The sequence below is a fragment of the Camelus ferus genome, chromosome 1, assembly GCF_009834535.1.
Source record: "Camelus ferus isolate YT-003-E chromosome 1, BCGSAC_Cfer_1.0, whole genome shotgun sequence".
NCBI lineage: Eukaryota > Metazoa > Chordata > Mammalia > Artiodactyla > Camelidae > Camelus > Camelus ferus.
The window spans coordinates 67713311-67728565 of NC_045696.1; the positions used below are offsets into that span (position 1 = coordinate 67713311).

A 15255-nucleotide genomic window follows, 5' to 3' on the forward strand; every position below is an offset into this window, starting at 1 on the left:
AAGACTAGGGACCTGAGATATTTTTAAACATCTATATCTATGAAAAGGATTAGACAAGTAAAATGAATACATCATATTCACAGACATGTCTTAGTATAAGAGGACATCCACCCTCATATAACTTTTAAAATCAGGGGAAGGAGAGATGATGGACTGAGTTAAAACCACATGGACCGTCAGAACTCGTCCTCTCACAGGAGCAACCGGGAGCCCAGACGAGGACAGCAGAACGGCTGCCATTTTCTGTCATTCAGAGGCCGCACAGAACTGATGTGGGTGTCTAGGGCTGGGAGATCAGCTCCTTTTGACAACAGTTATTACACCTTCTAAAGCTCATTTATACTCCTGTTTTCACTGGTCTTGAACTGAAGCAGGGAGAAATCGTGATTTAGAAAAAAGCATTAATTTTCTCCTCAAATGTGCCACTGACTAACTGTATAACTACCTCTCCAAGTTACTGCAACTTCTCAGGCCTCAGTTTTCCCATCTGTAATTTGAAGGAATTATGATCCAGTGATTCTGAAGATAACTGCGATGTCTCACAGCTTCGAAAGGCTAGTCCAGGGAAGCAGAGAGTAAAGATTTATTATATTTTCCAATTTACATCCTTCAAATGGGAAGCTGTTCAATCAAGAAGCAAATATTCCAAGCATAGAAAGTTGATGGATAGACTCTTATCCATAAAGGAAATGAAAAATTGAATCAAGAATTTCTTGTAGGTGAAATGATCAGGTAGAAAAGCCTAAGGAGTCTTAAAAAAGCTAGTAAAACTCTTAAATTTAATGAGTCATAAAATGCAAGGTCAATATTAAAAAATCAATGGTATCTGTATATACTAACAAATGACTGCAAATTAAGAATTTTTTTAAAAATACCATTTACAATAGCACCCAGAGCACGAAATAATTTAACAAAATATGTGTAAAACTACAATACATTGTGGAGAGAAATTATTAACAGCATAAATAAAATGAGAGCTACACCACATTCATGGGTTGGAAGACTCAATATTGTTAAGATTTCAGCTGTTTTCAAATTGATCTGTAGATTAAGCAAGATCTCAGTCGAAATCAGAGCAAGCTATTTTGTGGAGATTGACAAGCTGATGCTAAAATTTTTGAGGAAATACAAAATATTTAGAACAATCAAAACACTTTTGAAAGAGAACAAAGATAGAAAACTTACATTGAGGGATCAAAAAATCTATAAAAGTGATCAAGATAGTGTAGTACTGGCTTGAGGATAGATATATAAAGTAACAGAACAGAATAGAGTCCAGATAGACCCATACATTCGTGCTCAGTTGATTTTTGTCAAAGGTATCAAGGTACGTCAATGGAAGAAAAGACTTTTTCAACAAATAATGATGGAAAAACTGTTATCCCAAGGGGGGAAAATGAACTTTGATCCTTATCTCACACAATACACAAAGTTTAATTTGAAGAGAATTAAAGCCCTAAATTTACCTGTAGAACATCAAAAAGAAAGCATAGAATAAAATCTTTGTGAGAAGACACGAATGTCTAAGGAAATAGAAAGCATGAACTATAGAAGATAAAAGTGGCAAATTGATCTTCATCAAAATTAAAAACTTCTGCTTTTAGAAAATAACATTAAGAAAATGAAAAGTCAAGTCACAGACTGGGAACAAATACTGGCAATGCATATGTCTAAGGACTTTTATTCAGAATATATAATATATTCTTAACATTTAAAAAATCCAATTAAACAATGGGCCAAAAATTTGATGATACTTCACAAAAGAAGATATACAAATAGCCAATAAGTGCATGACTAGTAAATGTTCCACATCATTAGCCAACAGGAATATGTAAATATAACCCATAATCAGATACATCTATACACCATGAAAACAGGTAAAATCAAAAAGACCAACATGCTAAGTATTGTCAGAATTAGGGAGCAACTGGACCTCTCAGACTTGGCTAGTGAGAACATGAAATGGTACATTTAGGAACACGGTTTGGCAGTCTCTTCCAAAGTTAGTTACCACGTGACCTCTGCTAGGTATTTATCCAAGAGAAATGAAAACTATGTTCATATAAAGACTTGTTCATGTAAAGACTTGTTCATAGCAGCTTTATTCATAATTAGAAATGAAAAAAATAACTGTCCCCAAACAAGTGAATGGATAAACAAAATGCAGTCCACTCATACAACGGACATGTATATAAATGAACTGCAAAAAATTACAGTGATTAAAAGGAGCCTAGACGCAAGAGTGTATACTGATGATTCTATTTACATGGAATTCTAGAAAGGGTAAAAATAATCTATGTTAGAAAGCAGGAAGGGTGCCTGGGGCTGAGGGTAAAGGGGGCTGACTGCAACAGGGCCTGAGGGAGCTCCGTGGGGCACTGGAAATATTGTCTATCTTGGTTGTGATGGTGGTTACCCAGGTGCATACAACTGCCTTATGCATTCCCAATGGGCACATTTAATTCTACATAAATTAACATCAAAAAGGTAATTAAAGAATATGAATCAACAAATTCTACGGGCTTCAGGCACATGCAGAAAGTAAAAAAGACTGTGTACATAACAACATACACACAGGTATCCCAGAAAGAATGTAAAATACTAGCACAACTGCCAACATGAGAAATTACCTAGATACTTCAGATACTGAGTTTCTGATGTGATAATGTGTGTGCTACTGAGTTCACCTAAGCTGATTTGGTAGTATAGGCTTGGGTTTTGGCATTTTGATGAACAATCTGCTGAGTTCTAAAGCAGATTTTATTAGGAAATAGGAAGTTTCTTCAAGTATCTTCATTAAACAAGAATGTATTAAATACTTAGCTCCTCTGGAGGGAAACAGTGTTCAGATACTATCTACATTCCCTAAATCTTGAGTATAATATATGCTGGGGCATAGCTTGGTGGAATACAGGTAGATAAATGCCTCTAGTACAGTAAGAGTGTGAAAATTTCCACAGGAGAGGGTGAAATAATGCACAAGTTAATTTTAGAAAGAGAAGCCTTCACAAGAGAGATGAACAGTTTAGCTCAGCCTTAATGGGTCACATCAGATATGCAAATACTTCATTTATTTGGGGGGAGGCCTGGGAAGGAATTCTAGGAAGTAGAAGCTCCAAGAGAAAAGCTATAGAGATGAGAAACGCCTAGGAATGTAACTTCTCAGCTGGAAGCTGGGATGCTTAAGTGGGGAGAGAAAACTGGAAATCTAGGCTACAGTTTCAATGAATTCCGTAACTGGCTGGGAACTTCTGAAGATTTTTGAAAAAAGGCAATTAGTGACAAGGACAAAGCTGTGGAAAGATTAATCTGGTAGAACGGTTCATCCTGGTGTAGGATAAAGAGACCATTTCAGCTGGAGAGGGTGTGGAGAAAAGGGACCCCTCCTACACTATTGGTGAGAATGTAGATTGGTACATCCACTATGGAAAACAGTATGGAGTTTCCTTTAAAAAACTAAAAATAGACCTACTGTATGTTCCAGCAATCCCAGTTCTGGGCATATATCTGGAAGGAACTCTACTTTGAAAAGATAACATGCACCCCAATGTTCATAGTGGCACTACTTATAATAGCCAAAACATGGAAGCAACCTAAATGTCCACTGATGATTGGATGATTGGATGACTGGATAAAGAAGATGTGGTGTATGCATGCAATGGAATACTACTCAGCAACAAAAAAGAATGAAATAATGCCATTTGTAGCAACATGGATGGACCTAGAGATTATCCTATTAAGTGAAATAAGACAAGTATCATATGATATCTCTTTATGTGAAATCTAAAATATGATAAAAGTGAACTTATTTACAAAACAGAAACAGACTTAGAGACATAGAAAACAAACTTATGGTTACCAAAGGGGATGGTGGGGGGAGGATAAATTAGGAGTTTGGGATTAGCAGATACATACTACTATATATAAAACAGACAAACAACAAGGACCATACTATATAGCACAGGGAACTGTATTCAATATCTTGTAATAACCTCTAATGGAAAAGCATATGAAAAAAGAATATATATATGTATATAACTGAATTACTTTGCTGTACCAGAAACTAACACAACACTGTAAATCAACTATACTTCAATTAACAAAAAAGAAAAAAAAAGATCATTTCATAGGCTCAGGTGAGAAAGGAGGACAACTGAACCAGGACAGTAGCAAGGGGGATTTAGATAAGAAAGTAGATTTGAGATACCATGAAGGGAGAAAGACTGGGATAAATTGTGCATGGGTGATAGGGAAGAGGAAGCACAGCTCCAAGGTGCTGGTGCGGAGCCTGGGAGCCCAGCAGGGACTTAACCGGTGCTTCCCCTCCACTGTCGATCTCATGACACAGCACCACGACTGCCTGAGCCCACGTCTGCCTTGACCTGGCCCACAGCGGAGCCACATCCAGTGGTGGTGATGCTGACATGGCACTCGCCCCACCCAAACACCAAACCAACATCCATCGTTTACCAGGTGGAAAGCACGAGGACAATCTTCAGAAGACCTGACTTGGAACCGAGGCTCGCACGTGAATCTGACGTATGACCTTAGGTGAGTGACTCTCATTGCTGAGCCTTTGAACCCCCATCAGTGAAAGACAGAAATCTTGATCTGTGCTTAATGATCATGGATTTGTGAGGTCCACAAAACACTTTGGAAACTGAAAAACCCTGTGGAAAGGGGAATTACTATTATTACAGTCACTGTCATCCTCAAGCAATCTCTTTTATCCTCAGCTTTATACATGTCCAGGTATTATCAGCATCTGACCTGAGGCCCATATCCGCATCCATCCCTCTTCCCACCCTCTCTCTCTTGTTTGTTTCTCTGATCCTGGACTTAAGAGGTATTTAGCAAAAAGAATACCAGTTTTCTCTCAAATGTCACCAATTCTCTGCAGTACACCCAATATATACACCATTCTCTTTTCTACAATGAAATGAAATTTAAACATGTTGATATTATTTGAATACTTAAAACACTACTGCATCAACATTCTCAAATATTTTTTTAATCTCAACAACTGACCAGTCTTGGGGACCCTTCAACACTGACCCTAGAGGTTCATTACCTTCTTTATCCTCTCTGACCCATAAAATATCCCCCAGATTCAAACACTAAATGAAGAGCTGTGATTTGATCTATCACTGGATAAGAAAAACTTCCTGTTGGATTTATTGAAAGGTGGTTCATTGATCTCCCAGGTCTCACCTTCTTGAAGAATTTTCCAAGGAAATTTTAATAGATGATTTTACAATGGAGCCTAACCCCCACATGAGGTGGCCTCTAGCAACTTGCCTGAGATGCATGACACCAGTGCTTTTTACCATTTACAGAGCAAATGCCTGTCTCTTTACCAGAACCAAGGCTGACACAGATTAGATTGATGACATGGAAGTGGAAGCTAAAGCCACCTGGCACTGTGGACCTGAGAGTGATGGCTGGCCTGCAGGTCCTGGCCCCGGGGCTTATCTGAATAGTGGAGAAGATACATATGTGAAGATACTGCACTGGACCAGAGCTCTGTGAGCTACACAGCAACCAGCAGCTACCAGCTTTTAGAAAATGGCAGAAAGAACAGATTCCACTGTGTCTTTAAGAGGATTTCTAGTGAGAAGGGAACAGTTCTCTCTTATAAAGACTTGCTTATAACAATATTTTAAAGGAACTCAGCCCAGTGGGTCCAGGAAACACATTATGCTCTCCTGTAGCATACAAATTCATTATGGGAACACAAGTATAACCATGATCCCCCGTCTTGCAGGCTCTGATTTCATTTCCTTCCTTTCTTCATTCTTTTCTTCCTTTCCTTCCTTTTTTTCCTTTTCTTTCTTTCCTTCTATTTTTCCCTTCCCTTCTTCTCCTTCTTCTTTTATATTATACTATGACATTAAAAAATTAAAGCAGCTCATCTCAAATATAAGGGAGACAGATAGATTTCACTGTTTAAAACCTTTACCCTCAGTGGGTTAAATGCCAAATTGCTAAGAACTTCTCAAGGTAACAAAAGATCATTGTTTTAAGGCAGGAAGGTAAGTTTTCCATCAGTGACAAAAAGATGAGAAATAAATGAAAGCCAAGTGAAAAAGCTGAATAGTCCTCACTTGGCAATTATTCAGCCCTTGGAAATTTCCAAGCCCTTTGCAATCATTCATTAATTAAGGAAGATGACATCCTGCTTTATGGAGGCTGGGAGCGTGACATAAAGAGGTCTGGAGGCTTTCCTCAAACTGAAAGAAGAATGTCAAGGGAGGAACTGGGATTAGAATTAGGAGCTCATTTCTCAAGCCAGTAGTCACATCCCTAAGCCAAGCAAAGTCAATATTTGAGACAATAAGGTCTTCTGTGCACAGGTGTGGTTGAATACGGCAGTGTTCTGCTCAAAGACCAACTGTGAAAGAGCCCACCTCTTCACCCACCAGTGCCCCCAGCACACACACAGACTGTATCTGTAGCTTCATCAGCCTCTTCCCCCTTTCCCAAAACACAGACAGATGACTAAATATCAACCTCTAACCATTCTCCTTAATAATCACAGCAAAAAAGTATGTGATTTGATTTTCATTTTTTAAATGTACAGTATGATGTTAAAACACATGACACTGTTGAAAAACAAACATTTCATAATTTTAGAAAATGACATGAAATCCACTGATACCCAAAATCTGTAATAATGTAATAGATCATCTTGAATAATTATCTTATTTCAGTAAGAAGGAAAATAAAGTTTTTGCTTTATGGAGAGCGATTAATAAAAGTTCATTCTGTCACCCCAAGTAGGTTGGTGAAGACAGACCAAACGCAAGTGATGTGTCTGCACCTAACATCTTAGCTCCAGGTCTTGCAGTGGGTGCTGGCTCTTCCCTACACCACTGGACTGGTTCCAGAGTGCCCAGTGACACGATGGGAAAACAGGAAAACTCAAAGACTGGCTCAGTATTTCTCACCAGATCACTCTCTCCACCTAGACATACTTTTGCTCTGTCTCATGTCTGTTTCCCTAGGTCAGGCAAGAGGATCCTTAAACAACTCAGGGCCCATCTCCTCCCCTTGGGAACATCATTCAGCCAATTTGTCAGTTGGGCTGTTTTGGACAGGGAAAAAATTCATACCATTTGAACTTAAATGCTGATGGCCATTGTCCCAACCTAAACTTTTAATCTTCTGTAAGGGAATTTGTTGCGGTTGTACCAAAATGAGGTAAAGTTGAATAACCTCATTTTTTTCTGAACTGGTTGCTCTGGGGCCAGGAGGGACTAACGCAAATATGCTGCGATGTTAACAAAGGGCAAGGCTGTCCAGTTGGGCTATTTGGGGCAATATTTATTTTAAAAACAAAACAAAACAAAAAACCCTTAATAACATCTCTTTTCATAAAGAGATTGTGGAAAGAAAGCCCTTCCAAGAGTAATGTTTCGAAAACACTTAACATTTTAACTTGGAATCTTTATGTTGGAAAATGATCATGGCTGGTCCACTTTCATGCAATGGACATTCATAAGGTTGATGGATGCCTCCAGCTACCCACAAGCCCCACTTGTTGGGAAGGATTCTTTTCCTCTAAGGAAACTAAAATCCATCTGCACCATTAACAGAGCAGATGTTTTCATGTGAGAAAACTGATTTAGTGGACTCACTACCCAGAGAGTAAGGACCTCACTAACTTTTGTTATAATGTTGAAAATGAGATTGGATATGCTTGGAAATTGACAATCTCTAATGTGCAAAGGATTAAAATAAAACAAACATATAGTCCAATCTTCTGCCCAATTCATCCCCCAAAGTTACCACTGAACTTCTAGCTAATCAAGGGCTTCAACTTCTGATTTCTTACAGCTCTAACAAAAGAAAGGGAAGGCTCAGTTCTAACACAATGGCTGAGAACTAGATTAGTTTCTCCGTCTCACTCCTTCCAAATAACTCTCCTTGGTTGCACTTTTCATGGTGGGAGGAAACATTATCATGTTGGTTCTTGTACTCACAAAAAATCCAAGTTGTAGGTGAATAGGTGTGTATAGTAATATATCTAACTTATTCACAGGAAGTAGCTGAATGTGTTGACTTAAAACACATACATGCTTGAAATTTAAAAAAAAATGAAAAGATAACTATAATAAATAATTTTTAAAGTTGCCTAGAGTGTTCAAGTAATTGGACAGTAATACTCTTCCTGGAGGATCATTAATGTGGATACACAAGGGGTAACAAACAAGTGTTATTATACTGCAGCCCCCTGCCAAAGAAAACTAGACAAAGTACCTGTATTACCTTAGATCCCCATAGCCTCACCTGTCTCCTGGGCCCTTATCCACCTGTTTTTCCCCAGCAGTCACTAGTGGTACCAACAATGCTTGGGTTCTGACTGCCTTCCCATGAGCCCAGCCTGACAGCAGTTCATCACATGCTGTCCTGCACCTCTCTCACCTCCAGATCGAGGGATTCCCTATGCCTGCTGAGGCATAAAATGCTGCAGATCTATTTGGTGCCCAAGTAAATGCAACATGTAAGGGTGAGAAAGTCTCTGACCCACAGAAGGAAGCTGTGACCAACAGGAAACAAGATTTAGAAGATAAATTATTTTCCTGTCTTCCCCTTGAAAAGACTGTCCTGAACTGCTATGGTTCATATGGTCTTTTGGAAGATGGTTCCTCATGATTGAACAATTAGTGGCACTCGATGCTAAACAGGAGCCTTATTGGTAACAAATCCTCATATCCTCAAACAGGATCCCCTATTTTTCCTGCTTCACTCATGCACTTCCTTAGGATTGTGCTTTGTAATGAAATAAAACTAGTACAAATACTTCTGCCTTAGGCTCTGCTTTCTGGAGAAGGCAGCCCACGATAGGTACCCCTTTATTCCCATCACTATGTTAATGAGTCCCCTACCTTTGGCTGCAGTGGTGGTGCACAGGAGGCTGGAACAGGATCTGTGATATAAGTCTTCTTGGGACCAGGAACTGGATACATCCCAGCAGGGTTCTGGTTCCCTGTTCCAGAAGGAGTATACCCTTGTTCTCGCTTCCAGGTATTTGAGTGACCTTGTTGACCATAGGCAGGATCAGAGTCATTTTTGCTCCCATAGCCAGGCCCCGCTGGGGAATAGCCTTCATAATAGCGTCCTTGACTGGGGGCATACCCATACCCAGGCTCAGGCTGAAGTCCTGGTGGTGGAACATATGCATAATCCATGCCTCCCCGTGTAGAAGGAGGTGGACCCTGCCCAGGGATAGAAACTGGTTGTGCATTATAGCCCTGAGCCCCTGGCCCTGGACCATAAAATTGTCCCGGTGAAGGAGAAGCCATATAATGAGAGCTGGGCTGGGCTGACTTCACCTGCACATTGAAGGTAGGCCTTGAAGGGGTGGATGCCGTAGTGTAGGAGGCTGGGACTGGCTGAGGCTGGGGTTTTAGTGTTCCAATTGGAGCCACGGGGATGGGTCCAGCCTGAGGTGCAGGTTGTGGTTTTAATGTAGACTTTTTGGTTGCTGTTAGAGGGGGTTGGTTTGGTATGACCATTCTCTTATGTCCTGTGACTGGGGTGGAGACGGGAGGAGAAGCTGTTGTTGAACTAACAGAGCCCTAAAGTGGAAGAGAGAAAAAGGAGGAAAAAAAAAAAAAGACAAAGATTACTAATAATGAAAAGGAAAAATACATAAGTGAACAATTATTAATAACTGCTATTATTATTTTTGTATTAACATCGCAAAATACAAATAAGGCTTGGTACCTGCCTTCTAAGAGTTCACAGACTAACACAAAGGACAGTTGCATTTCTGTATACTACCAATGAAAAATCCAAAAAAGAAATTAAGGAAACAATTCCATTTACAATAACATAAAAAAATAGAACACCTTAGGATGAACTTAAGCAAAGAAGCAAAAGAGTACAAAGTGTTGCTAATAAATTAAAAAAGACAAAAATAAATGGAAAGGCATCCCATGTTCATGGACTGGAAGACTTGATATTATAAAGATGTTAATCCTACTCAGAGCAATCTATAGATTTAATGCAATCCCTGTCAAAACCCCAATGTCACTTTCCTGCAAAAAGAAAAAAATCCATATGGAATCTTAGAGTCTCTGAATAGCCAAAACTATCTTGAAAAATAAGATAGGAGGTCTCACTATGCAACTTCAAAATTTGTTACAGAGCTAAAATAATCAAAACATATTTGCATAAAGATAAACATAGACCAATAGAATAGAATAGAAAGCCATAAATAAACCCTTGCTTGCATACATGGTCATTTGACTTTTGATCTGGATGCCAAGATCATTTGATGAGGAAAGAATTGTCTTTTCACCAAATGGTGCTGGAAATACTGGACATTCACATGAAAAAGAATGAAATTGGACCATTACTTTATACCATATACAAAGTAACCCAAAATTTTAGCTCTAAATGTAAGAGCTACGAACTATAAAACTCTCAAAACTATATAATTCAAAAATACAGAGGAAAAACTTCATGACATTGGATTTGGCATTGACATTATAATATACATAAAGTACCAGCACCAAAAGAAAATAGATAAATGAACAATGTGATTTCAATCAAACTACCAAAAGAGTTGGTCACCATACTGCTAAAAGGAGGTACTAGAGAAAGAGAGCTGAGGGACTGGGACAGAGGGAACAAAAAAAAGCAAAGATGGGTGTTGAGAGAAACAAATACCCCTGGCACAACCAAAGAAATGCTAAATTTTAAATCAAAAATTCCTATCAAAGAGTGATTTACCAAAGATAAACGCAGCCGCTGCCTCCTTTATATCTTCCTGATTTCTGTCACATTTCATTTGTTCAATTCAGAACTTACTGAAAGCCCTAAAAATGTCCTAAGGACACAAAGGTGAAAAGACATTTGCTGAACTTTGAGAAGTCTTGGTTAGGCTGGGGATAACTAAAGGCTGAGGAAAGGCTTAGAGATTCATTCTTTCTAAGGCATTAGTCTATTAGGGAATCTGTAAACATGATGGTGACACAGTGTTTTAATTTTGCTCTGAGTTACTATGATTAGATTTGTTGATATAAAAAGTGAGTGACCCACACTCTAATTCTGTTGTTTATTAATTTCCAGGCAAATTTTACTACGTATAGGAAGAAGGGATGCAAGACTTTATATTACTCGTGTCATTTACTCACACCAAGCCCCTAGGGATATATACATGTGGGGCAGGTGCTAATTCTTTCTCATACAAGTTCCCCTTCTTTGTTACTCAAAGAATTTCAATTTGTCAGCAATGTGCCCATACTTCCCAAGATTACTTTGTATGTAGGAGTTGCCATGTGATACAGTTCTGGCCAATGAGATGTACGCTAAGAATTACTGGAAAAACTAGGGCTCTCCTGACATAGCATCATCCCTTCCTACTCCTTCCCTGCCCTCTTTCCTGCGTGGGATGTGGCTGCGAGGCTGGAGATGGTGCAGCTATCCTGCCCCCACCCCCTACACAAGTCTATTGATCTAGGCATATGGCTTTCTGAGGATAGCTTTCTATTGATCTAGGTTGATCCAGAGATAAAGATTAAGTCATTCCCAGGGACATTTGGTTAACACAGAGTGGTTCTCAACTGGAGAGGAAACCATCTAGTGACCAGGGAGAGCTTGGAAATGAGTGGTGGTATATTTTATTGTCATAGGGGATGCTACTCTCATTAAATGGGTAGAGGGCAAAAACACACCATTGTCAAACCCAAGATGATGACAGTTCCCCTGTTAAGAGACACCAATAAACCCTTGAGCTGCATGTCTTCTGGTAACCTGATTGTGAAGTTTCCAGCTGTCAGCCAAGGAGGGTCACTGGTCCTCTCCAGGATCTCTCCTCTATGATACTCTGTCCTTCCTATTCAAACAACTGCTCTTTCTCTGGGTCCTCTTGAGCCAAGTGAGACAACAGCAGTGACTCTGCTAGTCCCAGATTACCACTTTGTGCCTTATGGTTTCTCTATAACCAAGTGGGACAACGTACACAATGCATTTATAAATCAGCTCCTGGAGAAGAGCTAGTTTCAGTGTGCTATCATTTTGGTTAGGATCCTGACTGTGACAGCTGTCCTTTCCACATAGTTATCTCAATTTTCCTTTTCTAGTGATTTTGTAATTTTAGATATAGTTCTCTGTTAAGTTACAGAAGGCTGTTGAATAGAGTTATCTCCCCCCCCCCCCTTTTTTGGTAGCCTCTCAGGAGGCAATCTTGCCATTTACTTTTGCAATTTAAGCAACCTGTATTCTTTTCCTGGTGGAGTAGCCTTTCTCTTCTATGTGAAGGTGGTCCCAACAGTACCCCATAGAAGGAGATGCAGTTTCCACATTAAGCAGTGTGTTAAAATATATATCCTGAAGAAATTCCTAAATAAATACTCAGTCAGACCCTGACATTCTGTATTAGATAATATGGAAGAGTTAGTTTGAACCTAGAAAAAAATGTAAAGTTAGATTTTTCTAGTTAGCCATGTCAGTCCTAAAAAATGTCAGCATAGATGGAATTGAATGTAAGAAGGAATAAAGCTTTGCTTTTCTTTGATGACTCAAGATCAGCAGAAACCCAGAGTTCCTATTTTGAACACTTTACAAACCCAACTATAAATGGAGACAGTGACTGAGCAACTGGACTCACGACAGGCACACTGCGCAGCTGTACAGAAGTCTGCCCCCAGACACTTCAAAAGTCTCACACTTTAAAGATGAAAACCAATCACATTCATAAAGTAAACAAAAAATAATCAGTGTAGACCTAATTCCTTAGAAGTAACTTTTTTCAACACACTTCTCTTTCACTTTTTCTCTGTTGGTGAACAGACACACACATACACACACACATACTTAAACATCCCTAAAGTCTTTGAAAGGAGGCATCAGGGAGCAGTTTCAGGAGCCAGTGCTTTCGTCTAGGAAACATCCCACTACGTGAGAGGGTTTCTCACAGCTTCATTATGAATTCTGCTCTGTCTGTGCCAGCATGTTTCTGAGTATTTTCTATTTCATAATTACATGTGTGAAAATAGCACGTTTAGCTATGTCTTCCTCCCCTCTCCCCCCTCAGCTCTGTGACTTGAAATTCTTTACCTCACTGGAGGTGGACGGGGTAAAGCACAGGAATGACGTTAAGGCACATTTATTTATGTTCTTTGTGGTAAAAGAAAGCTATGGCGACACTTCCTGGCCCGCACATTCAGCTAAATACACAGCAAATCTTTTCTACTTACGGATTAGTTGGCACTTCCAAATATTTATTTTTGGCATTTCATTTCTTTTCTTGTTTTTGCAAGAGCTCTTGAAGCTTTATCATGATTTAACATTTTCATTTTAAAAATCAAGCACATTTTAAAAATTATACTTACAGGGATATACATATATATGTATATATATATATTTTGTCCTGAGACTTGAATCTCTGTAGCAGTCTTTTTATGTTTTTATTTTTCCATTAATTATTTTCCAAGCATCTTCAGCATGTAAAGCTCAGCGAGGTTAGTAATGGGAGGACAGCGTCCTAGGATGAATAGTGTGTGTCTACCTGTCCCCCAGGAGTTTGTATTCTGGTCGACGGGCTGATAACAATCAATAGCTGTTGAAGAGATGTCCCCATCACCAGGCAGAACCGTCTGTGGCCATGAGACAGGAACAGACAGGGAGCTATGACAGCACCACTTCTCCTCAGTTGGGAGCAGGTCCTCAGCCTCCTTTTTGCCCAAGTCAGGATAACATCTTACATTCCTCTATCTGTCTTACCTCTGATGCACCCATTCCCTGAACACACCCGCATGCTCACATATACACACACACCCCCAGCCTAACCTACTACCATGCCCTGATTATTTCTCACAATCCCTGTACTTTACCCCAGTCTCACTTTCTCCCTGGTTCTGGCCCTCATCATCACTTCCCTAGCTGTTTATTGCCATTATCTAACCTCACTCCTCTCCCATATCTCCTCCTCAACCCCGTCACAGTGATCTCTCTAACACAAGTGTCTGATAACGGCGCTCTGCTGATCCAGATTTGCCAGTGACTCTGCCCTGTGCTGAACTCTTTTTATGATATTGTTCATTCTCTCTCTCTCTCATATGCTTTATAAGGACCTTCTAATCCAGGCCCTGCCTTTTGTCCAGCCACCTCCTTCTTTCCTCCATCACGCACAGCATACACTCCAACAATGTCAGGCTTATGTAGAGACTGGAGTAGACCACACACGTGTGTGGACTCCTGTCAGTGAGGATTCATTCTATAGGATTCTCCACCATATTTCTCCCCTGCTGCTCAGACATAGCCATCTTCTGCCTGGCAGTTGCCTCCCGATTCTTCGAGCCTCAGATCAAATGGTGCCTCTTCTTTTATGTCTTTCTGGAACTCTGGAAACATCCATTAAATTGTTATTATGTATTAACCCCTCAACCAGACTATAAACTCCTTGGGGACAGTGAGACATCCTAGGACACTGTCCTCCTCCCATTAACCTCACTGAAGTTTACATGCTGAAGACGCTTAGCAAATAATTAATGGGGAAATAAAAAAAAATAAACATACATTACAATCCCCTGGAAGGACTTTAAGTTTTTTTTTTTTTTTTTTAATGGCCCTTCAGTTATACTCCCAGTGAGCCTTGTACATGCCTCCATTAGCACAACTACCTTAACGGTGTTTTAATAATTGACTTGCATGCTTTACAAGTTGGGAAGAAGTTAAACTTTAAACTTCAGAAAATCAAATTATCATGGTCTGAAACAGACAGAGATTTGTCTTTTGTAACAGAAAGGGCAGCCAAGAGCCACTGTGTCTGCTCAGCACTGACAGCAGGGACTCGGGCTCTTCCTAGCTTTCTGTCAGAAGTACTTCTCTGATCTTTCTATAAAAGTGCTCCTGACAACATGAGTCAACATATTGCCCAGTGGCCCCTGAATAATGATCCTCTTTATCTGACACAGGACCTCCTCTCCTCTCTCTTCATTAACTCTCTCTAGGACCATGCCCACAACTTGAAATACCTCCTATGTTATGAAGACTCTTTTGAATTTCTATCTCTAGAATCCATCTGTATTCAAAATGCTAGACCCAAATATTCAATTATTTCATGTGTTTACTTGACTGCCTCATATGCTTTTCAGGCTCAAGATGTTAAAAACCATTTTATCATCTTTCTTGAATCTGCTTTTCATGCTTTTCATCTGATTTTCTCATCCATCCCAGTGTTGTTCAAATGAGAACACTAGGAGTCATTCTTGAGCCTCTCCTTCACATCCCATTCAAGCACTA

The 15255-nt window shown here is 39.6% G+C and overlaps 1 protein-coding gene across 8 annotated transcripts in view; it reads right to left on the reverse strand.

The window, feature by feature from the left end:
* LPP (LIM domain containing preferred translocation partner in lipoma) overlaps positions 1-15255 on the reverse strand; it is a 629562-nt gene that overhangs the window by 238252 nt on the left and 376055 nt on the right. For all 8 annotated transcript variants that reach the window (XM_032482352.1, XM_032482344.1, XM_032482364.1 and 5 more), the window contains one exon: positions 8889-9581. In XM_032482352.1, the coding sequence (XP_032338243.1) occupies positions 8889-9581 (693 nt within the window). The remainder of the gene's footprint in view (positions 1-8888; positions 9582-15255) is intronic.